The sequence below is a fragment of the Drepanopeziza brunnea genome, assembly GCF_022702325.1.
Source record: "Drepanopeziza brunnea f. sp. 'multigermtubi' strain 214-2 chromosome Unknown ctg10, whole genome shotgun sequence".
In the NCBI taxonomy this organism is placed as follows: domain Eukaryota; kingdom Fungi; phylum Ascomycota; class Leotiomycetes; order Helotiales; family Drepanopezizaceae; genus Drepanopeziza; species Drepanopeziza brunnea.
In genome coordinates, this window is record NW_027094073.1 from 1,828,545 (window position 1) to 1,851,917 (window position 23,373).

Genomic DNA, 23,373 nt, shown 5'->3' on the forward strand with positions numbered 1-23,373 from the left:
AGCAAGTATGAGATCTGCCCAGTCCCCGGTTCCTGAGACATTGAGCTTGATATGCTCCACTCAGCTGATCCGTTCGAGAGTTCTGGCCGACATCTCCAGATGTGATCCGAGCGGGTTTTTTTACGGGGTAGGTGGCTTTGCGCAATGCTATTACTTGAGAGCTAAGCCTGCAACACCAAGTACGAGAGCTTTTAAACTTTTCGGTTCCACTTATCTTTAATTTAGCCTCAGCTGTCGCTGAATCTAGAAGCTGTGTATACTACTAATCTACGACAACTGATAAAGCAATACTAGAGCAAACGGATCAGATTAGAAAGAGAATGGAAGTCGTTATTAGTTTTGCAAGTTTTGCGAATTATTACTTGTAGTGGGCTCTCGATCTTTTAGATCTATGGTAGACTGGTAGAGTTTAGTCACTCGAAGCATACTTTAACAAGGCGAAAACATGCAAATTTAGTTTGCCTATCGTTTGGAAGATTTCTGTCAAAACATTCTACTCATGGGGCAACAAAGTGAATAGCTGATTGTGTAGAGCCGATATCCGGCACGCGCTTAGGAAGGTTGTCAGCCAAGGACCCTGATGGCCTTAGTCTAGATAAAGTCTCAGCTTATATTAAAGTGTAAAACATTTCTAGATTTAAGTGGATACTACATGTCTGAGGCGAGTCAATGTACGGGGTAAGGTTCAGTCTTGAACAGGACTCTCTCTTGAGTTCATATCTTGTCATACTTCGTCAGAGGCCAAATGCGTAGTAGTTACCGGGCTCTGAAGGTCAGAATAACCTTTGAGGATAGTTGTGTTTTCTTTGAGCAAGCACCCCTATTTCGGATAATCGGGTTACAATGATTTGGGCCTCTTATGAAGTATAAGTATAAGACTTGGAGTTCGCAAATTGATTTGAAACCATCATCATAATTCGTGCTCGTTTTACTTGAATACCGTTCAATCGAGACAATATGCTTACCACCTCCCTCCTGCCATTGCTCTTCGTGGGCACAGTATACGCCAATATCGAATACACTCCCCAAGTGTCAGAATGTCCGGGAACTCCTTTAGTACGGGCTGCCGATGGTCTGTCGGATAGCGAGGAGGCTTACAGAGTAACGAGGAAAGCCATTGCTGACGAGGCTTTGAAGTCATGGCTGATGAAGACCAACCCGGAATTCGGTACTGCTGAGCTTCCAACTGTAAGTCTATCGCTGAAACCGGTTCACTATGTATGAAGTGTTGACAACGATCAGGTTGCCTTGACCACCAGCGGCGGTGGCTACCGGTCACTACTCTCTGGAGCTGGTGTCATCAAAGCACTTGACGGCCGAGAAGAAAGCGGCTTAGGCACCAGTGGCCTGTACCAGGCTCTTACTTATCAAGCTGGACTCTCTGGTGGTGGATGGCTCCTCTCCTCTATGGCTGGAAACAACTACCCAACCATCAGCTACCTCACGGAGAAGCTTTGGAAGCCAGAGTTCCAGGATCTGTTGGTCCTGCCGGCAGACATCTTTTCTCTATTTACCTATTCCGAAATCATGTCGGAAATCGACCGGAAAGAGCATGCTGGGTTCGATACCACGCTCATCGATATTTGGGGACGTCTGCTATCCTATCAGCTTTTGGAAGGACCAGAGGGTGGTATTGAGAGAACACTCTCGTCTGTTGCTACTCTGTCGAACTTTGTCTCTCACAATGTCCCATTCCCAATCATCACTGCATTGGGATTGAAGACATGGGAGGGAGAACGCGTCCCGGCACGTGACGCAACCACCTACGAATTCACCCCATTCGAATTCGGCAGCTGGGGAAAGGAACTCTCGGCCTTCACTCCCACCAAGTATCTTGGAACGAAGATGCAAGGGGGTCAGCCAACCGGTAGCTGTACTACCAACTTCGACAATCTAGGCTACGTCCTCGGGACTTCCTCAAGTATATTCTGTGCAATCTACGGCCTGGATCCAGCACAGAGCAAGTCGAGCAAGCCGCGCAGGTTGAGCAGGTCGAGCAAGTGGAGCAGGTCGAGCATTTTGAACTCGAGTCTGGGCAAAAAAGTCGCTGCTCTCCTCGGCAAAGTTGATTTGATCACGCCTGCGGATCTATCCGCCACTTACCCAAACCCATTCTATAAGTACACTTCAGCGGAAGCTGCGCCAGATAGCGCCAAAGATATTTCGGCACAGGCAAGCTTGAGCTTGGTGGATGGAGGTCTGAGTGAGCAGAACAATCCCATCTTCCCTCTTCTCCAGCCCAGCCGCAACGTGTCGGTCATCCTGGTCAACGACAACTCGGCTGATACGGACGCCAAATATCCCAACGGCTCCCATATCGAGAGGACCTACCAGCAATCAGCCCGCGCTGGTCTCACTCGCATGCCCTTCATCCCATCACCCGCGACGTTCGTCGCCAAAGGCCTGAACATCAACGCGACGTTCTTCGGATGCGACGACCCTGATAAGGTCACCATCGTCTATCTCCCCAACGCGAAATGGAGCTACGAATCCGGATTGGAAACGCTGCGGATGTCGCACCCCAAGAAAATGACGGAGGCGATGATCAAGAACGGTCAGGACATTGCCACGCAGGGCGGAGACCCGGAGTGGCCCACTTGCCTGGGATGTGCGATGATGATGAAGACTGGTGCGGCTCTTCCGACAGCTTGCACGGCGTGCTTTGCGAAGCACTGTTACTATGAGAGTGGAAGCCCTCAGAGTGCAAAGAACCAGACGGCGAGTTGAGACGATTGATCATGATGTACGAAGTATGTACTGGCTGGCACGAGTCATGAGGTTGCGGACGACACGATAGATACCCTGCTTGTTTATTTACTTTCTTCTTGTTTATGGGTCACGGGATCGAGTACCGACCGCGCCCTTTGTTTGACAGAACATATCCTCGAGCGATTTAGCGTTGTTTTTGTAAATAGGAATCCAATTAGTATATATACATAAATACATGTACAAATACATACACATATACATATTCGTACATGCATATATAATTTGGACGTGAACAACTTGACAAAAGGCGTTGTAGTCACGGACAGGTTCTAGAGCCAAACAATGCTCCGAAAATGCCTCCCTGAAAAAACCCCATCTTGTCCAGGGCCGGTGTGTCGTGCCCACCATGCGGGATTGAAGGATTATATAAGTATATATAAGTATATATAAGTACCTAGTACCGGTAGGTAGTAATATGTCCTGAAAATAAACAACAATACCAATCAATAGAACCGATCTTCAAGGTGGGATGATAAACAATCAATCATCCGTACTTACCAACCTACCGTATGGGCGGACGGACCCTTACTGACCACAACCGTCCGCCGGCCAATTTTTCTTTTTCTCGCCGAAATTTCGTCGCAGGGCATCGCATCGCATCCCTTTTATTGTTTGTTGACTTTTATTTCCAACACCTCTTTACTGTACTGCATCAATTATCTGGCGCTTCTTCACCTCGCAAACGCCGAATGCCCGATCGAGGATTGGCTCTGATTGGCGCGCCATAAGCCGCAGCCTCACTCACCGTCGCTCCGCCGAAATCCTGGCCCAACTCCCAAGGCCCAGATCCAGGCCCAAAAGCCCAAAGCCTCATCCTACAAGAGTCTAGGTATCAACCTGCGAATCAGCGCCATCCAACACATCACATCGACGCAGTCCTCGACCCACCAACTACTTTACTTGACTTGACTTTGCTTTGTTCGTTTGCCGGCTTTCCCTTTCACTTCCCTTCACTTCACCTCACCTCATCTCATCTCGACTCGACTCGACACTGACAACACAAATCCACCACGATTGCCTTTAATTGTCTATCATTGCTCTTTGTCCTTCGTCTTTCGATCTTTGCTCACCACATCTTACCGTCGCAAGTAGGATACACCTGCGTAACAATAACAGCAACAACTAGGTGGCCCCTACCCTTACCCTTACCCCCCCCCCCCCCCCCTCACCCACGCCAAATCACACTTGCTCCACATGTCGGGTGTGGCAGATCGACCGGACAGCTTGACTCTCTAAGCGCCAGCGCCTTCTCACCTTGCACAATACCAATAATGGGTCACAACGACCAGGAGAATGAGGGTGAAGAGAGACCGTCAGAGAGACGCCACAGATCGAAGACCGAGAGAGACCCCAACCGTCCTCGAAAGACGAGACCCAGAATCATCGACCCGGAGACTGGCGAGGTTATTAGGTCGTCCCACCGACGCAAGAGAGAAAAAGGGTCGGAGAAAGGCAGTGAGAGAGGCTCTGAACCATCAACCTCTATGGCAGACCTGGTGCCCGAGCTGTCGCGGACGGCGTCTGCACCTGGTGCGACATCCAGAGGCAGCTTGCCATATCCCAGCTTCAATAAGACCTATAGCAAGGAGGCGGTCAGCAGAGACGACGTTCGATTGCCTGCCGCGGATAAGAAGAACCCATATACCCCGGATTCCACCGACCTCGGCTCCCCAGAGAAGGGCAGAACCAGATCCACCGATACCCTGAATCCAAAGCCTGGAAACGTCCAGAAGGACGGTCGGCCCCCAAGCCCCCCCGAAACCGAGGTCTCGCAGCAGAGAAAGGCCTCTTTCAGCCGGATGCCCAAGGTTCAAGAGGATGCAGAGAAAGAGGCTAGACCGGAGTCGCGAAATTCGTGGTTCGCCAAATTGGCAAGCCAGGACCAAATCAAGGAGACGACCACCCGATCAAAGATTTCTACAAAGTCCAAGAGCTCGAAGCCCGACCCTCCCATCAAATCTCCACCTATGCGGAATGGAAAGTCGACTGATGATTTAAGAGTTCGGGATTCGGGGATTGGATCTGGGGTAGATTCGAATGTCACCTCGGTTGCTCCAAAGCGGGACCAGGGGAAGAAAGATACATCGAGCAAGCGCCCACCTGTCTTGGACACGGACTCTTCGCCGGACTCCGCACAAGACTCGTCACCAAGAACTCCGACGCAGACTCCTCAAATCCCCCCGCCCACTGCTGCCAGTATCAAGCCCGCTCCGTCAGCTTTCTTTCACTTGGGAGGTCAAGATGCTGCTTCTTGTGCAGACGACTCACCACAGCCCCCCCCACCTCCACCGCCTCCAAATGTACCGGTCAATGTTCCTCGGGTCGACTACTTGATGCAGAATGGCGGTCTACTTCGTCCGGTTCCCAAGACCTTGCTCTCTGCCGCTCCGGCCCACTCTCCACAACACAACGGCGCGAGAGAGGCTGCGACCATTCCTTCAGAGATCGAGAAGATATTCGGACCATTCTACAGCGTGTTGAATCAGTATGAGACAGTCATTAACAAGAACGGGTCGCTGGCCGTTGCTACTGGGTATCGGTCTGTTGCTCGTAGATTGCTTGATCGATTGGAGAACGTCTTCAACCGGGACCTCTCTTCGGAAGGCTGTGCGTGTGTGATGTGTCAACACCCAGACCTTGCAACTCACGAGGGCAGTCGAGGCCTGGGATGGGGAGAGGTCTTGGAGTGGGTCAGCGGTCGACGTGAGCATCCTGTTTGGCCAGCCTTTGATTTTGCAACCTTGGGTGTTCGGGCGGGAGAGGATCTGTCAAGCGGACTTGGTATTTCTGGAGATGGTGGACCTGAGAGACCGAGCTCCCCCGTCAAGATGGATCCCGATATTGGTGAGCAATTCCGCGAGCACTACCTTGCACAGTACAAGAAGAAAAAGCTTGCTATTGATAAATGGCTCTCGAGCTGTCCTCAAACTGCGGCTACTCCTCCTCAGGAAGTCGATGACGAGACCTTGTCCTTTGCCATCCTCACCCATCTGGATCAGCACGACCGACCAATCTTCAATGCCTTGGTTTCTGGATCTACGGTTATACAACCAGTTTCCCGGGCACCTCAAGCAAAGCCCCGCTCGGAGTTCATGGTCAAGACAGTACACTCGATTCAGAGACTGTACCGACTTCCCCACCCTCCCCGAGACCCTGAGGCGGCGATCTACTTGCTGAAGAATCCTAACCTCCACAACCTGTTGGCGACGATGTCAAGCATCAACGCTTCGGAATGGGAGATTCTGACTTCGGGTCGCTTTGATGGCTTCTTGTGGTCTGGAGCTGATGATTCAGCGAACCCTCCATCCCGGGGACCAACGCCAGCAAATGGTGTGCCATTCCGCGGCCCAATGTCTCGAAACAACACGCCGTTCTCGCCCATGCGTAACCACACGTTCTCTCCTTCCATCGGAGGCTTCCAGTCCCGCGGTCCCACGCCCTTTGCTCAAAACCGCCAACCCGTTTCTAATGATGAAGAAACTGAGATCGCCGTACTTGCCGAAGTCGAGCGCGAGATCTACCTCAGCATGGAGGCTTTGGAGGATGCTTTCGAAGGTTTGCACCGCAAGGCTGAGACGGTCCGTCGGGCTCTTCGGGAACGCGGCGCAGGTCTTTCGATGTCTCTGCAGTCCAGACGGCCGGCTCCAAATATCATCAGCGCTTGCACACCTGGCTGTCCCCCTTCCGGATTGGGACCGGGATACGAGAGACAGAACTGGGGAGAAGGAAGTGAGATCTTCAGTGAGAGTGATTGGGAGCCCGAATCAGAGCTGATGAGCGAGTTGGCACCTGATGATTCAGCAAGCAACATCAGCAGCGCTCGACACCGACGACCCAAGAGAAGAAATGAGCGGAGAACACCTGCTCTTGTGGAGGAGGAAGACGAGGACTAAGTGGTCGCACTTCATTATTGGCACCGCAACTTGCACACTTGCACACTTGCTTATTGATGAGATGATGACTTTGCGTAGCTACGACTATTGACGACGATGACAGGACTGGCTTGCCAGGAGATACGACTGGAACGAACATTGTGGATACATTGAGCACGGAATGCTATGACGACAGGTTGAACTATTTGACGCGAGAGTTATCTTGCAGGTCTGTGTGTATATGAGGGGAGATTTATTTGGGGTGAGGGTGGAATGGCAGGTTGCATTGTTGGGCGTTACAGTTGCTGCATAGCGAGCGATATTGCGTATCTTTTTCGTAAACTGGACGAAAACGAATATTTGTAGCTCTTGGAGAGGGCCAAATAAAAATCTCAACTTGCTTTCCCTTCTATCCCCTTTACTCCTGTGAGTTCTGGTGCGTCCCCTGAGTATGTAAGTTATCGAGTCCCCCATTCCAACGGCGTCCGGTCCCTCGTACGGCGAAGTAAGCGAGACGTTACACCCCTCACAGCGCTCCCCTTCCTGCCTCTTCAAAAAAAGGGGTGGGGGGGAAGGGGGGGAGGTAAACAAGATGACTATATCGCCAGATTTATCTACGTCTCTTTTCTGCACAGCCGTTTACATACAAACAATACAAACCCTTTTACCTGTCTTCCCCTTTCCTTACCTTTTACCTTTTACCTTGAGCCATGGGCTCAGACCACGTTGAGGGCCGTACCGTCACCCCCCGTCCCAACTTTTCTTCGACTGATCGCCGGCATAACGTGCAAGCAGCGCGTTCCAGAAAACACTACTTCGGTTTTCTTTTGGCCGGTGGGTGAAACGATGGGCGTGAGGCGTTTGATGTCGGATCGGACAATCTGCCTGCCCTAATGTGATTTCTATTTGGATTTCTCTCTACAAAAGGCTAAAGCATCTCTCTCCGGTCTGAAACGGGTTGTTTTCGTTCTTGTTTATTCCTTCCCCTACCTCTGTGGCATCTTGATTCTTTGCGTTTCGCGAGTCGATATTCGGGGTTTGGGAATTTGGATTTGGATTTTAATTACAGCAGGTTCTGTTTCCGGTTCCGTTCTTTTACTGTTGTCGAGATTTTTATCTGGTTCTGGTCTGTTATATTGAGTATATCTGTCTCCCGGTAGCAGTGATTATCTCGTCGGACAGCCAGCACGCGGCAACATGTCGCTCCGAATAGTTCAAGGTATGTCAGCCCTTTTTCAACCGTCCTAAAGGTTCTCTAATGGGTCATACATAGTCTGCGGCCTCTGGTTCTGGGTCGCCTTCATCCTCTTCATGATGGTCCTCATGCAGCAATCCAAAACCCTCTTCCACATCTCCTCCTCGCCACAACCGCTCCAGACCTCCTCCCCGCGAGTCCTCACCACCCACCAACGCATGGCGCGCTCCGAATCATCCTGGCGCTCGTCCGTCGCGTTACGCCACGAGATGGCCATTGCGCATCCGCAGAATCCGCGCATACCCCTCTTCCCAGCACAGCACATGGAGGACTTTGGGAAGACGCCGTACACGCTCTGGGACTTCTTCCCCGCCTCGTGGACGTGCCCCCACGACATCCAGCGCATCGGTCGGCTCGGCGACGGCGGGAAATGGGTCTGCGGCATGTCCATCTACGAGAGCAAGCCACGCCCGGCCGTCTCCAACACCCATCTCCTGGCCTGGCCCGACACGGTCATCTACAGCTTCGGCGTCAACGACGAGAGCACCTTCGAGGCGGAGATGCTGGCCCGGATCCCGTCGGCGCAGATCTACGCCTACGACTACTCGGTCGAGCGCATCGGCTCCCAGATCCCGGCCGCGCACTCGGCCCGCGTGCACTTCCGGAAGGTCGGCCTCGGCGGCACCGACGAGCTCGCCAAGACGCCGCAGTTCCTCACGCTGGCGACCCTGATGCAGCAGAACAAGCACGCCTACATCGATATCCTGAAGATCGACATCGAGGGCGGCGAGTACGCCGCGCTCGACGCCTTCATGGAAGCCTGCGACAAGACGGGGGTCATGCCCGTCGGGCAGGTTATGATCGAGCTGCACCTGGTGGACGACGCGCACGTCAACTTTGAGCGCTTCACCAAGTGGTGGGAGCGCCTCGAGGACTTTGGCATGCGGCCTACCTGGCTGGAGGTCAACCTGCTCGCTGTGACGCTGGGCGCTGGGAAGACGGACCCGCGGTGTGTGGAGTACGTGTGGGTTAATGTTAAGGATGAGAAGAGTATTCTGTTGCAGGGGGAGAGAGAGAGAGAGAGAGAGAGAGAGAGAGAGAGAGAGAAAACCACAATTTGCCCTGAGCACCTCCGTATCGTAGGTTGCGTAGGCGTCTGGATTCTGTGTCTGTGGCTTGTGGCTTGTGGGTCAAAGCTTGAAACGGGATTAATTATCCATCTCAGAAATCAACAACCCCCTCGATCTACCTATTCTCGCTATGTATAGACTGTCACAATAATTCAGTAATAGATAGACGGATAGGATATTCTCGAGCGAAAATTTGGAAATAGAGTAATTTATTCATTTATTTATTCATTTATCCATCAAAAAGAAGAAGAAGAGAAAAGGGGGATTGAAAAAAAGGTGATCTTCTCGAGCGAAAGAGTGGAACGTAAACAATCTCGCTACTTTTCTGGTCCTCCCTTCCTTCTCTCCTCTCTCGCTTAACCCACTCGCTGCTTTATCCAAACATATAATATAATCAAAACGTAAAGACGTATCCGACCGTCGGCTGTCGACGCAATTGCCCCCCTCTCCCTACCGCTTTTATAAAAAAAAAAAAAAAGAAAAAAAAAACCATTTTCTCCTCCAATAGAAAAAAAAATCCAATATTAAACGGATAGATGATAGCTAACCAGCCCGAGTATTTCTTTCTCAACGGCACGGTTCGCTTGCGCGGGCTGGGCTGGTCGTACGACCAGCAAAGCGAGATGGGGGACGAATTTATCATTGGTGCGAAATTTGAACTTACCCCGCGAGAGGAGCTAAGATGGAGGATTGTTACGAGTGAGAGATAGTGGAGGGGAGGTCACTCTGTGGCTGCTTGCAGCCTGCTTGCATGTACGCTTTTTTGGCTGACCGCCGTCGTACACGGCGGGGATGGGACGGGATGGGGCTACCTACCTATTTCTCCGAGTTCCCCCTTTTTTGTGTCGCCTAGGTGAGTGAGTAGATTAATTGGTAGTATATGAAGAGGGAATGGGGAGGAGGGTTTTTTGGGTTTTGGTTTTTGGTTATTATCGCATTGATTGACTGAGGCAAAAATGAAGCTATCTCTTCTGTCGACGGTGGCGGTGGTCGTGTCGAGTGTTGAGGCTGCGACGCTGAATGTTGGGTCGGGGAAGACTTATACGACGGTGAGATAGATTCCCTGGTATCGGTATTGTCGTTGTTGATTTTGATTTTGATCTTGTCATGGGTAAGTATGTAGACTAACAGGTGTATCGTAGATCACGGCTGCTTATAACGCTGCTTCGGCAGGCGATACTATCTATGCAAGTCTACCTATCTTGCCTTTCCTCTGATCATCACCGATAAAATATATCATCAACCGTATCTACAGGATCCCGCTGATTGATACGTGCCATAAAGGTCTACCCAGGCACCTACAAGGAGAAGCTCACCATCTCCAAAGACAGCATCACCATCAAAGGCTCCGCCTACCCCTCGACCAACCCCTCCGCCAACCTCGCCCTGGTAACCTACGCCACCTACGCCAGCGCCGTCGGCAGCAACGACGCCTCGGCCACGCTGCTCGTCAACAGCAACAGCTTCAAGATGTACAACATGAACATCACCAACAGCGCCGGCACGGCCTCCCAAGCCGTGGCCGTCTCCGCCCGCGGCCTCTACGGCGGCTTCTACGCCTGCGCGTTCAAGGGCTGGCAGGACACGCTGTACGCCCACACCGGCTCGCAGTTCTACGGCCGCTGCTACATCGAGGGCGCTGTCGACTTCATCTTCGGCACGACCGGCCAGGCCTGGTTCCAGGGCTGCACCGTCGGCGTCATGCGGAGTGGGTCGGTCGTTACGGCGCAGGGCCGGGACGCCTCGAATACGGATGGCTTCTTTGTCTTTGACAGAGCGTGAGTATTCCCACTTCTCTCCTCTTCCCTGCCCTTCCCTTCCCATTCCACACCGGCTTCTTCCTACACGCAAGCAAAAGCAAAAGCAAAAGTCAAAATTCAAAAGCCATCGCTAACCCCTCCCTCTCTCCCTCTCTCCCGGGAGGGAATGGGGGGAGAAAAGTAAGCTCGTCGTCGGCGCCGGCGGAGCAACAGCTGCCAAAGGCACCAGCTACCTCGGCCGGCCGTGGGGCGACTACGCGCGTGTCGTCTTCCAGAACTCGAACCTTGAGAAAATCATCGTGGCCGCGGGCTGGATGCCGTGGAACGCGGCCCAGGTCCTCACTAACGTCTACTTTGCCGAGTATGCGAATTCCAACGCCGCGGGGACGCGGGTCGGCTGGGCCAAGGCCCTGAGTAGTGCGTATAGCATCGGTACCATCTTGCCGACGTATAGTAGCTGGGTTGATAAGGTGTTCTTGGGAGTTGTTGCGCCATGATTGGGAGGGGGCGGTTGGATGTTGGATGTTGGAGGGTTTGACGGTAGTGCTAGGCGTGCGAGATGGGACTTGATCAAATTGTACGTGACGAAACTGCTGTATAGACAGGCGAATACGAGCTTAACTTTGCCAGTATCATATTCGAGCCTTTGGTCCACTGTGGAAATGTTAATTAATGCCACACATACATAATAGAAAGAAACAATATCCAACTTTGGAAAAAAAAAAGCATTTCGTTAAGAAGGGTAATAGCTCTCCCTCTCTCTTTACATATGATATGTAAGCCAAAGTAGAAAGCGCAAAAGCAAAATGTGCCTGTACCGTAGTCGTTGAAGCGAATAGATTAGAATAGGGAGCTAGCGAGCAGCACTTGAACTTGAACTTGCCAGACCCTATAAACACATACTCATCAACCTCATGAACAACAAGACATATTCATCAAAGTCGCAACAGCAAAACAATCAGAAAGTAAAAACAAACGTAAGTTGACTGACTGACTGACTAAGAGCTTAAGAAACCTCGACGCATCTCGACCCTCGCTTCCCGCCCATCTTGGTCATCCTCCAAGCGATTATTCATCACGGCGTAGCGGGAGGGAGTTCTGCATTTCCCACCCATCCACCCATCCAACCTGCTGTCTTCCTTCCAATCACACCAAACCACATCTCGTTTAGATGTGCTGATTCGGGATTATTCTACATGCCATGCATGCAGAATAGTATATTGATTGCGAACAATGAACTGATCGCGTGCAAGCCTGCTTTGTCAGGAATCGGGGCTCGTATCGATATCAATATCATCAAGCCAGCGAGCGAGCCAACATCTCCCAACCCATCTTCCTCAATTCCGGAAGCGAGAAAGGTGTCAGCGTACATACATACACATACACATACACTCGAGGGCTGTGTGGTACCGCGACCGCAGCGAGTCCCGACTTTCCGCCTCGCGTGCAGGATTCTGTCCGGAGCCACCAATCCCTCGTGCTGCAGTCAAGGGGTAGGAGCGGTAACGACAGGGAGACAGACGATACATGCCGTCTGTTTTCCGGTTTCTGTATGGTGTTCATCGCTCGCAGGGGACTCGCTCGGGCTTGTAGACTGAGTGAGCGCTTTTCAGGCTCGCCCTGTCACCAGGATACGAGGATGCACTAGAGGGCAACGCCGAGCCATCTGCCCGACCATTTTCGGGAGAGCCCAGATACCTTTTTACGAGAGGATAGAAGACACGGGAGAGTGGTCGAGGTGCCAGCAGGAGTATAAGTAGCGACGGACAGGGCCTTCACTTTGAATCTCTCCAACCCACTCGCACACTTGCAACTTTTAGCTTCAAGATCAGTCTCTCGTGCCTCCTCTCCAACATGAAGTTCTCGGCGTTCGCTACCGCACTGGCTGGAGCTGCCGCCGTCGAGGGTACCTATACCCTCTTTCTCCGAGACTTCGAAAGCAGGCGACTAACCAGATTGCAGCCACTAGCGTCGCATTCGACCGTCTCAACAAGACCGATGCTGTTCTTCTGGTAGTCGATCATCAGATCGGGCTCAGCGAGCTGGTGCGAGACTACGGCGTCGTTGAGTTCAGGAACAACATTCTCGCCCATGCTGCCCTAGGAAATCTCTTCGACTTGCCAACGATCTTGACCACGTCTGCTGAGACGGGTCCTAACGGTGCTTTGCCCAAGGAAATAGTTGCTGTAAGTCAAACATCAACCGGAAATCCAAATTCAATGCTGAGAAACCCACAAAGATGCACCCAACAGCTCCGTACATCAGTAAGGGACCTCCCATCTGGATCCAAGCACCTAGGCCTCGTACTCTCTGAGAGTGTAAACACTAACCCTTCCCTTCCCTAGAGCGCAACGGCGAAGTCGACGCATGGGACAATGCCGAATTTCGCGCGGCTGTCAAGGCCACTGGAAAGAAGCAAGTCATCCTCGCCGGCATCGTGACTGAAGTCTGCACCTCGTTCCTGGCGCTCTCCCTCCGCGCCGAAGGGTACGAGGTGTGGGCAAACACTGACGCTTCGGGCACTTTCACTGACAAGCTGGCCGCTGACGCAAACCGCCGCATGGAGCAGGCGGGCGTGCACCTTATGGGCATGTTTGGCATCACGATGGACCTGATGCGGGATTGGAGGAACACGCCCGGTGCCAAGGAGGTCTTACCTTTCCTGGATGTGTGAGTCTTCTTTCCCTCTTCTCCTTCCATTAAACTCCAGCCTCGAAGAGAAGGACGGTTCGGGGTTTGCGCTGATGGAATACGATGTAGTTATCTTCCGGCCTACTCGCTTGTTGCGAGAGCTCATGGCTATGCCATTGAGAACGGAACTTTGCTTGAGGGAGAGAAGCAGCTGCTGTAGGTGGGTGCTATTTGGCTGGTGAGAGATGGCGGTTGAGGTTTGAAGGTCGAGAGCCGAGGTGTTGAAGACTTGACTCATGGGGAAGAGGAGGAGGGAGAGCCCAAAAGAAAATCTCCAAAAAAAAAATCAATTAAGGCAAGTTTGAAAAATAGATATATACACGACCAGTATTCAGACAGAAAAACTTCAACATACTTGGATTACATATCTAGTACGCTGGCGATGAAAGACAAAACCAAGGGAAAAAATGCTCCACGCTAACCATGCCACATTTGATATTAGCGGCGTATGTATATACAAGCATAAACGAGCTCGCATTCATTCACACCTATGGATGTTCTCTAGATAGAAATCATGGACAAACAAAACAAGTACGGTGGTGTCAGCCCTTTCAAGATAACAGCCACGTTCCCTAGCCTGCCACTGCCAACTTTGGCCTGACTGGGTTGCCACAGCATTCAACAGTAGATGTTCAGGAAGTTCTCTTGCCCCTTGTCCCCCATCCTAATAAAAGGCTGTAGCAAGGCCAGAACAAGGTGCCTTCTAATCCCGACAAGCCCCGAAGGGCTAATTCAATCTTCGAACGCTCCGTTAGCAGCTGCCTTCTAGATGAAGGTAGCTCCTGCACTCTCTACAGAATGCATCGCTCGGTACAGGCCCCGAATCCCAAACGTCAAAGGAAACACGGTGGAATACTTGCCAGCTGACTCAACTTCACCAAGGTCGTGTTAGCGACCGGTTATCATCGAAGTCCGTTATCATTTTCTCTAAATCACGACCTGAACATTTGTGCCGCAGCAAAACGATATAGTCGTTGCCTCCTCAACGCCTGGCTAGTGGTAGTTGTGCAAAAGCAGATAGGAGAAGATCAAATCGCTTACAAAAACAGTCCTCTCTAATCGTTACTGTGAGCGAAAAGAGCAGAGACGGATTCGCCATAGTGGTTCCTTCGAATGGCTTCAGCAAGTAGATTCGAGAGATCCAGGACCACCAGCTTGCTGGTTCTTCGCGCCTTCTCCGGGTTTATGGGGAAGGAGTTTGTGACTACTACCAAATCGATGCAATCACACTCTTGGAGTTCCTGGAGAGCTTCACCACCGAACAAACCATGAGTGGCAATGCAGTAAACTTTCTTTGCACCGCCCCGCTTGACGACGCACTCGGCTGCGGCAATCCAGCTGCCTGCCTTGTCGATCATGTCGTCTACGATAAAAACTGTTCTACCCCGGACATCGCCTACAAGGGTAATCATTTGCTCCAGTCTTGGATCATTGAAGCCTTGCTCTTCCTCGTCTGAGCTTGCCGCGGCGTCTGCGCTACCGCCGAGTATATGCGGTTCGGGATTGAAAAATGAAGAGTTTCTTGACATCTCCATTGGATCATCTTCCGGTCGCTCGAGGATCATAGAGTTCGACATTGCGGACATCGTCGGAGAAGGATAGTCATCGGGTACAATATGGCCATGGATCAGTCGGCCATGAATGACTTCTCGAGCTCGTTCATCTGTGTAGTCATTACCTTCACCCACTTCTTCCTCGATTGGCGAATCAACCGCAGGAGTACTCGCTGAGCGTACAAGAGGAGAACCTTTGTGTGCTGCGCGTAGAGGAGAAGGCATATTTTGAGATTTTCGAGAAGATTGCTGGCTGTCTTGACGCGAATGTGTTCGCCGTGAAGGACTGGTAATAGACTTCGAGGACTCTGATTTTTGGTCGTCCTGGCCAATCTGTAACTTGCTGGGTATGGGCTTCTTTCCTGACTTCGACACGGGCGCTTCGTCATCTGCGTCGTCGATTTCGAGTTTGCTCACGTCGGCGTCCACGTCGGTTTCATCCACTTGGCTCAAAATCATACTTGCACTCATGTTTCCGGCCCTGCGCTTATCTGTCGTGACCATCCCAAAGTTGAGTTTCAGAGCATCCGCAAGGGACGTTACTCTCTTGGTGCCTCCGGGGTTTTTGGACACACAAACGGCCTCAGACCAGTTGGGAACATTGTGCCTAATCCATCGCGCAATGAGAGGCTCGGCATGTAGATTATCGACTGGGCACTTGAAGAAGCCTTGCATCTGGGAGGCGTGGAGATCGATCGTAACAACGTGGTTGATCCCCGCAACGTGTAGGAGGTTCGCAAGCATGCGCGCGGTGATTGCTCCACGATGAGACTTCTTCTTGGATTGTCTGCTGTATGGAAAGTATGGTAGTACAGCTATACATTATCAGCACGGCAGACGGGCGAAACAGTTGCGAGGTGAGCTAACCGGTGATCTTGTTTGCGGAGCCTCCCTTGCAAGCAGATATCAGGATGAGAAGCTCCATAATACTATCATTGATCCTACTGCTGCCCGATTGAACAACAAAGACGTCCTTCTCTCGAATACTGGTCATTATCTTAACGCTGGTTTCGCCCTGTAGAAGCATCAGCCCAGCGATGAGAAAGGTCGCACAGGATTTACGTTTGCAAACTGCCCGAGCTCGACGGCAGCGGGGGCCATGCCCAGATTCGAGCAGATTTGATTCGTGAGGCTCGGGCAGGAGCTGCCAGCGAATATGAGGGTATTCCGCATGGCGAGGGAGAGGGGATTGTGTTGTTTGGATGGGGAAGAGGGGATGTTGAAAATGGCGGGAGAGAAAAGCTGAGGCGAGGACTTAGCTAGAGCCGAAAGGACCCCGGCCCGACGTACACCCGAACAAACAGCCGGGCTTCTGTTAACCCATACCGCAACCAATGGAATCGGGCACAAACACAAATATAAATACAAATACAAATAGCAGCCAAACCTCAGTCTCGAAAGTCTTCTAAAGCTCTGATTCTTCCTGATCCATGGGAATTCGTCATTTGATCACGTTCTTGCGTCCTTATGCGACAACTCTCGAGTCTTTGGGTGGCCATAAAGTTGTGATAGATGGCCCTTCCTTCGCTCATCAGATCTACTACATCTGCCTACAAGCTTCACCAGGTGCAAAAAATGCATTAGAAGCAGCCCCGTCGTACAGAGAATTGGTAAATGTGGCTATTGCGTGGCTTGATGGCCTAAGGGAAAGCAATGTTCAGATGTAAGTGACTCATTTGTAGGCTCTGAGGGAAGGGCTTGGCTAATATTCCCAGAATGAAGATATACTTTGACGGGTTCTTACCTCCAGGAAAGCTCGAAGTACGGTTGAAGAGGCTGAGAGAAAATACAAACCGTCTGTCGAACTTTCATGTTGCATACAAAGAGCAATGCAGGGATTTCTCACCTGACAATGCCATGCCACAATGCCTCGAACTTTTTCGGAATCGAAGTGTACCTTCATGCCTGACGACACTGCCAGCTTTACCATTTGTGGTTCCCGCTATTTTGGAAGCTTTGAATGCATCTAGCACCTATAGGGGAGTCACTGAGACCGTTCCTGGTGAAGCAGATCTGTATTGTGCAAACCACCTGAAGAAATATGGCGGTATCGTCTTGACCAGCGATTCGGATCTCCTGGTACATGGCTTGGGCTCTAAGGGTGCAGTCAGCTTCTTTGGTGATATCGCACCCGTGGGTAACGATGAACCAGACCAGCTTCGAACTCAGTGGTTCTCTCCAGCAGATTTGAGTATCCGGTTAGGGCTCCCGAAGTCCCACGGCTTGACTTCTCTGGCGTTTGAAATGCACATCGATCCGCATGGGAGTTTTCAAAATTTGCTCAGCAAAGCCCGCTCTCTGAAGGCTGTTACAGAGCAACCACAAATATTTCAAGACTTTCTCAAGGAGTACACTGAAGTACCTGATGAGCCTATCATCTCCGCTGAACATGCGGGGACTGTCCAGGCTCTCAGATCTCTAGATCCACGGACCTCTGAATACGTGCTCCAGTTCAACAGCCTTGCACTCATCTCTGGACAGCCGCCGGTGAGTAGACAAGCTACTTCTGTGTCACCTCATGTTTTTCTTCCATTTCTACTTGATTGTCCTGTTCGTACAACGGCCTGGGAGGTATCATCGGCTGTCAGACAGTTAGCATACGGACTCGTCAACCTCATTGTCCCTGACGATGAGCAAGTCTCCTGGGTCTTTGAGCACCGGAAACAGATCGATCAATCTAAGGGCCGTGGCTTGAACGTCGCTTCACTCTCTGAAGTGCCTGGAGCATGTTTATACTTGATAGAGCGGTTTGAGCGTCTCCGTTTGAAGCTATTAAACCTGAAGGAAAGCGAAGTCTGGATTGCTGTTGCGTTACAGCAAGACATAGAATCGTCACACTCCAACTCCAAGACCCCTTCAATTCAGCTCTTCATACAGGCTTGGGGCAAACTTGAATGTTCAGACGTAAAAGGGAGCTTCAGCTGGGACGTCGTCCATTTCTTCGCTCAACTGCAGGCCACGTTATTCTCTCTTCGGATGCTCAAACAGACCTCCAACATAGTCATCGCAACCCGTTCTACCAAGATCCCAGACTCATTACTCAGACTGAATCAGCTGTTGGATTCTCTTCCGGCATTGATTGAGTACCCGAATAATAGAAGTGCGGCTTCGATATCCAGGAAATCTGAAACCGCAACGTTTCTTGCCTTCATCAAGCGAGTCCTGACCGCCTTGGATTATGATTGCCAGCCACGAGTTTGTTTGCCAGCAGCCAAGGAGAATAAGGCGTCCAAGAAAAAGCGGAAAAGAGAGGCAGCAGCCACTGATACACCTGTCAGCAAAATAAGGTCGAACAACCCGTTCGATGTGCTTGGAGATGACTGGTGAGCGAGACTGCGTACGAAACTCGACCGACTTAGTACGGATATGCCAATACGCCGACCGTTAATGCATGTAAGGAAGACAAATTCGCGTCAAGCCAGGTGGCATGTATCTTGACGTGGTAAATACCTGCACGGTTTGCACGAACCATAGTAGTTGATACAGCAGCACCAGAATACGTCCCACTTGTTAGCAAATCTACTCTATAACTCACAACACGCTCTTGCATAAGGCGGTCTACACTAATAAGAGGTCTCCGTCTTTCCTTTTCGCCGTGTATCTCACGGATCTGCCGACTAGCTCCTGATTGTGTTCCCAATCTGAAGCAGGAGTTAGACCAAGAGATCCATGGGATGGATACATTCAAATCCAAGAAAGCACGAGCTCTAAGTGAATAAGCAATCGGACCGTTAAACCATACCGATGGAGGGTGGAGCGACAAATTGCCAAGTTGAGGAGAAGAAGCTCGACATGCCGGAGATTGAGTAGCGTTTCGCTCTCCGGAATGGCAAGTTCAAGCTTTCGTCTGATTGATTGGAGGATGAAAAGTGGCTGGTTGTTTGGTTACCCTGTCTGATATTTCCTTTCTTTTTCATTCTGTTTTCCGCGCACACCAACTTGCTGCATTGACGAGGGGACGCTTTTCTAAGATCAACATTGGAGGGTATCATCATCATTGGTGAGAAGGGCACGGGAGGCAGGCCGGCTCAGGCACGTAGTGCAGAGAGTGCATAGTTGTCGAAATGTAATGCAAAAAAACAATCATGTATTCAACCTTCTCGTCTTCCGTAGTTATGACGAGGTATTCCCGCCCGTGAGATGGTGCTCCCAAAACTCTTTCCCAGGCTTCCCAAAACCACTCACAAACAAATCCAGGCTCCTCTAAATCGTCGGCTCGGTTAAGACTGAAAGGTTGTAAGAAGGCCCACCTAAGCGAGCCAACGATTATCTCCCAAATGCTCAATCTTCCCCCTTCCCCCGCAAGGCTGTGAAGAACTCTTCAATGTTTCCCATACCGCTGTGGAATTCGGGTTTGAAAAGTTAATATCAGTCTCCAGCAAGTTGCAAACACCATCTTGCAAAGGTAGCTATCATGACAACCCTTGCTTCACAATGGAATTCCGACCATCTGCTCACTAGAGGATACCGAGTCCTATGCTACAGCCTTGACAACAAAAGCTCCCGTCACTTTCTGCCACTCGCATCATGTTCAGCCGAGCCCCCTCTCGAATCGTGGTTTCTCGAACACAAGTCACATCGATGGCGAAAAGGCGAGGAACGAAGAAGGGAATTCTACAAATCCAAGGACCATGGTGTTTAGTGGGCTTGCGGCGATTGGAAACGGCGATTGGGAAGCGCCAAGACAAAAAGGCTGAGTGTTGACCTATATCTAGGAAAGCTTAGGTACTTAGTAGATACCTTGTATGATTCGAATAGTCTGGTGCAGGTACTCGGGAGACTGAAGTGCGTCTGGTGAGGGAAAAGGAAGGCGCCGACGCAGCTGGAATTTGGAGCTGGTATTACAATCATTTGTCAGACTTGTGCCTGAGTTGTATTATGTTCGTTGTTGTTGTTGTTGTTGTTGTTGTTGTTGTTGTTGTTGTTGTATTTATTAAAGTCTAGCGGACTATAAGCGTAGCATGCGCTCCTCGTCCTGGGACCTTCTAAAAGGTACGGAGACGTGCAAAGCTAAAGGTTTATATATAATCTATCAAATCGATCTTCTAGGCGCTAAACCCTTGCGCAGCTGTAATCTTTTCTTAGATCGACTTAATATCACCTTATAATACTTTAGAATGCAATTTAAAAGAGTGTCGAATCGAAACGAGTAAGTACTCCTTTCCTTTAAGAGCGGGATAGATAATACGAAAGAAAGTAAACTTTGATTAAAATCTAAACTGCGATATCTTTTTCTCGACTCTAGGTAAGGTCGGCGGAGCTTTCCTTCAATAAGTCCGATAAAAGGTATCGAGCCTTTTATTCGATTAAGTCGAGAAAAAGTTGCTCGATTAAGCTTTAGCGCATACACAAATCCGAAAATCCTCAAAATACCCTCCCGACGAGCTCTTCTCATTCCAATTTCTTCTTTTTGGCTTTATAATCGTCGAAATCGCCAAACAAAACGTCACTTCCTTTATCACGTCCGCGGATCCAAAGCCCTTTCAAAGCGTCTTAGCCACGTATTTCATCCTTCTTCGTAGTGTCCTACCGGTCCGAGTATTTATATTTTCGTAATAGTCGTGTAGAAGATTTAGCTAGCAAAAAAAGCGCGCGGATAACGTGTAAAGCAAATTGCCGTAAGCTAAATCGAGTAAAGTAGTTGAAAGTATCGAGAAAAGGAGGAGGAGGCGCAGTTCGTAATTGGTAAAAAAATATTCGGTTTGTATATTCGGAGGCGAATTCGGTCGTACGAGAGCTTCCGTTGGCTATTCTATAAAATTTGCAAGATTGATAGACGTTTATAGGCCTGCACCGGCGTAAAGTGCAATGTTCTTATCACTGTCTGGTATGGAGCTGATAACTACCTATACTATGGCTTTCGGTATAGATGATACCTATGGATAGATGTGGTTGTAGTTGTGTGAGCTACGGACGTTGGGCAAGGCGTTACACAGAATCTTGGCACCTCGGCTATCTCATCATTCATAGATCCACTACCCACTTCGGTTTGTTTTCAGAAGGAACGACCGACCTCCTTGGTGAGCTTGGACCTGAAGTTAAAGTCGAAGTCGAACATCAATTCCCGAAACCAAGATCCGTACCCTTTACCACTAGAAGATCTCTCTCCCAATACATCTCCAATGTAAGTGCGATCAGCATCATATCCTACAGGCCACGTCCCCTGGGATAATCAGATCGAGGCACCAATATGGCCCTCCATGGCGGCGCGCCGTCGAGAACCTCACCACCCAATGAACCTATCGTACTGACAAGTAGTCCAATAGGGTGACAACAAGGTCCGCTGGCAAAGGTGACGAGGGTGATCCTGTTCTCATAGGATCATCGCCGCCGCCGGTTTCATACAAGGAAGGCCGCAAAGGCCGGAAAGGCCGCAAAGCCCGCAAAAAGGAACGGAAGCTGGCTAGAAAGGCTGCTACATCAGTACGGATCGACCCGGCTTCGGGACGTGTTCAAAAACTTTCAGCTCCACGGATTGCTGCCGCCCCTAATAACGCCGGCCGGCCCGGCCAACCAGCTGCGGCACCTCCCTATCAGGTCTCTCAGAACCCCGAGTATGTATCAGTCACGTGATAACCAGTGATATTTCCCTGTTCTGGTTGAGTGTACGTTTCATATAGCAGCTGCTGACTCCCCTGTCACAACAGCAACAACAACCGCTCTAGCATATTCAACCCTCGGGCCGCCCCAGAAAATCCCGATATCCCATTCCACATTCAACATTCGCTGTTCAAAACTGTGCAGAAGCTCGCGGAACATGGTAGGTAACCACGAGACTCATCTCCCCCAATCTTGGACAGACAGGTGCTGACCTGCGTATAGCCTTATTCGACTGGGCCCGCCAATGGGTGAATACAGTGCTGCTAGAGTTAAGATGGGAAGTACCCGAGCAAGGAGAATTGAACACGGTGAGAAATCCCTTGACAAACATTGCCCCACACCACATGTTACATTATGGTTCACGGTTGATTCTCCGAACTTTGCTGATTAGTTTCCTCCAAGTGGGTTAAAGCCCTATCACCTCATAAAATTGCCGTCCAACGTGCCCTGTATGAAAATAGGGCTCAAATTGACTGGAATCATCTGGAGATGGCGATCCGGAGTCTCCACCAACTGCGGCATGCCGCCGTACACCGGCTACCCGTAATCCTATCAGTTACCAAAACATGGATTGCATGCGGATTAAAACTGTGCAACTGCTTGATGGACTCATCTCGGTCTGAAAAGATGACAGCCATTCAAATGGCGTTGGACCCTCTTGATCTGGTCAGACTGCAGGAAGTCATTGCGGAGCCGGTCGCCAGAAGACCCTTGCTGCCAGTAGAGGCCGACGCAGAAGTGGAGCGGGAGTTGCCAGCAAAGGAGGGAAATTTCTTTGACCTGACGGAACTTTCGGATGATGAAGAGCCAACGTCTAAAGAGACCAGATACATTGATCTCACGGAGCTTAGCGATGGGATCGAAGATTTGAATGGCGAGGATGAGGGTGAGGAGGAAGTCACTTTCTCTTACCAGTAACCACCATAGGCGTTATGAGGGGGGAAACGGCGAAGCGAACTTCAATATCGACATTTCGTGTGAGGATTTTGGATACTGGAGGCGGCAACGGACTAAACTCACTCTAATGGTCCTGAAAGACTGACTCTGGGCAGAAATTTCTGTACGATTAGTGATACCGCGTCTTATGATACTGTCCTCGGTTAAAAAAGTAAACCGAAGAAAACTTGTGCGGCTTGAGCCTTTCCTTACCACTGATGTCTAAAAACTTTTACATGGAAAATACCATCGCTTTTGTTACCTCCAGGCGAGCCTTTGTTTTGATGTTGCGTTCTAGTGGATGTTGCATTCTAGTAATCATGAACAGCCATTGCCTCTCGCCGAGTGAGGTACGAGTTAGGATTGAAGTTCATCCCTGGCAGAATTTCCCTTCCCTCTTCTCATAATATGTGATTCCCAAGAAGCCAAGTACCCGGTATCGGTATCAGTAGGGTGACTACTAGAGTCAAGCCTGCCAGCTTCCGTACAAGTCAAGTTGAGTCATCTACCTTCTCAGTGACGAGTTAGACAACTGGGATGGGTAAGTAGGCCCGAACAGGGGATATAAAAAAGAAGTTGAACATGAAAGTAGATCCTTGTGATCGGCTAGCGAGTTCGATCGATCGAGGGTTGCTAGGTTGCTAGGTTGCTAGGTTGCAATCGGCGTGGTCGCGGCTAGTCGCTATGATATATGTCTAGGCTACTTGTCTGTATCTAAGTAGGTAAGTAGTGTAGTGCGCTGGCTTGCGACGGAATGGATGCTATGAAATTGAAGTCGGCTTTGGACTAAGGCTTGACTGTATTTGCACGAGGAGGCAAGTTTGGCTATGAAACAGTATCTACTCCGTAATCACCGATCAAGAAAGT

The 23,373-nt window shown here is 50.4% G+C and overlaps 8 protein-coding genes across 9 annotated transcripts; 7 read left to right on the top strand and 1 right to left on the bottom strand.

Moving 5' to 3' along the window:
* Nucleotides 1-957: 957 nt before the first annotated feature.
* On the top strand, nucleotides 958-2,727 carry L3040_006182 (uncharacterized protein; the record flags this gene model as incomplete). Its single annotated transcript, XM_007288378.1, has 2 exons — nucleotides 958-1,188; nucleotides 1,243-2,727. 2 exons carry the CDS (start codon nucleotides 958-960, stop codon nucleotides 2,725-2,727), a joined length of 1,716 nt encoding a protein of 571 aa, XP_007288440.1.
* A 1,313-nt stretch (nucleotides 2,728-4,040) lies between these two features.
* L3040_006183 (uncharacterized protein) lies at nucleotides 4,041-6,662 on the top strand (the record flags this gene model as incomplete). Its single annotated transcript, XM_007288377.1, has 1 exon — nucleotides 4,041-6,662. One exon carries the CDS (start codon nucleotides 4,041-4,043, stop codon nucleotides 6,660-6,662), a length of 2,622 nt encoding a protein of 873 aa, XP_007288439.1.
* Nucleotides 6,663-7,838: 1,176 nt separating this feature from the next.
* L3040_006184 (uncharacterized protein) lies at nucleotides 7,839-9,048 on the top strand (the record flags this gene model as incomplete). Its single annotated transcript, XM_007288376.2, has 3 exons — nucleotides 7,839-7,860; nucleotides 7,915-8,854; nucleotides 9,033-9,048. The coding sequence occupies 3 exons, from the start codon at nucleotides 7,839-7,841 to the stop codon at nucleotides 9,046-9,048; spliced, it is 978 nt and encodes a 325-aa protein (XP_007288438.2).
* An 874-nt stretch (nucleotides 9,049-9,922) lies between these two features.
* On the top strand, nucleotides 9,923-11,399 carry L3040_006185 (uncharacterized protein; the record flags this gene model as incomplete). Its single annotated transcript, XM_066156802.1, has 6 exons — nucleotides 9,923-10,015; nucleotides 10,109-10,153; nucleotides 10,251-10,744; nucleotides 10,908-11,147; nucleotides 11,277-11,303; nucleotides 11,357-11,399. The coding sequence occupies 6 exons, from the start codon at nucleotides 9,923-9,925 to the stop codon at nucleotides 11,397-11,399; spliced, it is 942 nt and encodes a 313-aa protein (XP_066011327.1).
* Nucleotides 11,400-12,580: 1,181 nt separating this feature from the next.
* L3040_006186 (uncharacterized protein) lies at nucleotides 12,581-13,577 on the top strand (the record flags this gene model as incomplete). The annotated part of the gene is made up of 5 exons (XM_007288374.1): nucleotides 12,581-12,632; nucleotides 12,689-12,912; nucleotides 12,966-12,990; nucleotides 13,072-13,396; nucleotides 13,487-13,577. 5 exons carry the CDS (start codon nucleotides 12,581-12,583, stop codon nucleotides 13,575-13,577), a joined length of 717 nt encoding a protein of 238 aa, XP_007288436.1.
* An 895-nt stretch (nucleotides 13,578-14,472) lies between these two features.
* Nucleotides 14,473-16,143, bottom strand: L3040_006187 (uncharacterized protein; the record flags this gene model as incomplete). Its single annotated transcript, XM_007288373.1, has 3 exons — nucleotides 14,473-15,785; nucleotides 15,838-15,985; nucleotides 16,033-16,143. 3 exons carry the CDS (start codon nucleotides 16,141-16,143, stop codon nucleotides 14,473-14,475), a joined length of 1,572 nt encoding a protein of 523 aa, XP_007288435.1.
* Nucleotides 16,144-16,400: 257 nt separating this feature from the next.
* Nucleotides 16,401-17,665, top strand: L3040_006188 (uncharacterized protein; the record flags this gene model as incomplete). 2 transcript variants are annotated; one of them, XM_066156815.1, is made up of 4 exons in its annotated part: nucleotides 16,401-16,633; nucleotides 16,693-16,731; nucleotides 16,806-17,457; nucleotides 17,609-17,665. In XM_066156815.1, 4 exons carry the CDS (start codon nucleotides 16,401-16,403, stop codon nucleotides 17,663-17,665), a joined length of 981 nt encoding a protein of 326 aa, XP_066011329.1. The 2 variants fall into 2 exon arrangements, with proteins under 2 accessions (XP_066011329.1, XP_066011328.1); XM_066156814.1 differs by having other exon boundaries at nucleotides 16,686-17,457.
* A 3,158-nt stretch (nucleotides 17,666-20,823) lies between these two features.
* L3040_006189 (uncharacterized protein) lies at nucleotides 20,824-22,488 on the top strand (the record flags this gene model as incomplete). Its single annotated transcript, XM_066156818.1, has 6 exons — nucleotides 20,824-20,833; nucleotides 20,941-21,094; nucleotides 21,237-21,524; nucleotides 21,618-21,730; nucleotides 21,793-21,878; nucleotides 21,973-22,488. The coding sequence occupies 6 exons, from the start codon at nucleotides 20,824-20,826 to the stop codon at nucleotides 22,486-22,488; spliced, it is 1,167 nt and encodes a 388-aa protein (XP_066011330.1).
* Between the last annotated feature and the right edge of the window lie 885 nt (nucleotides 22,489-23,373).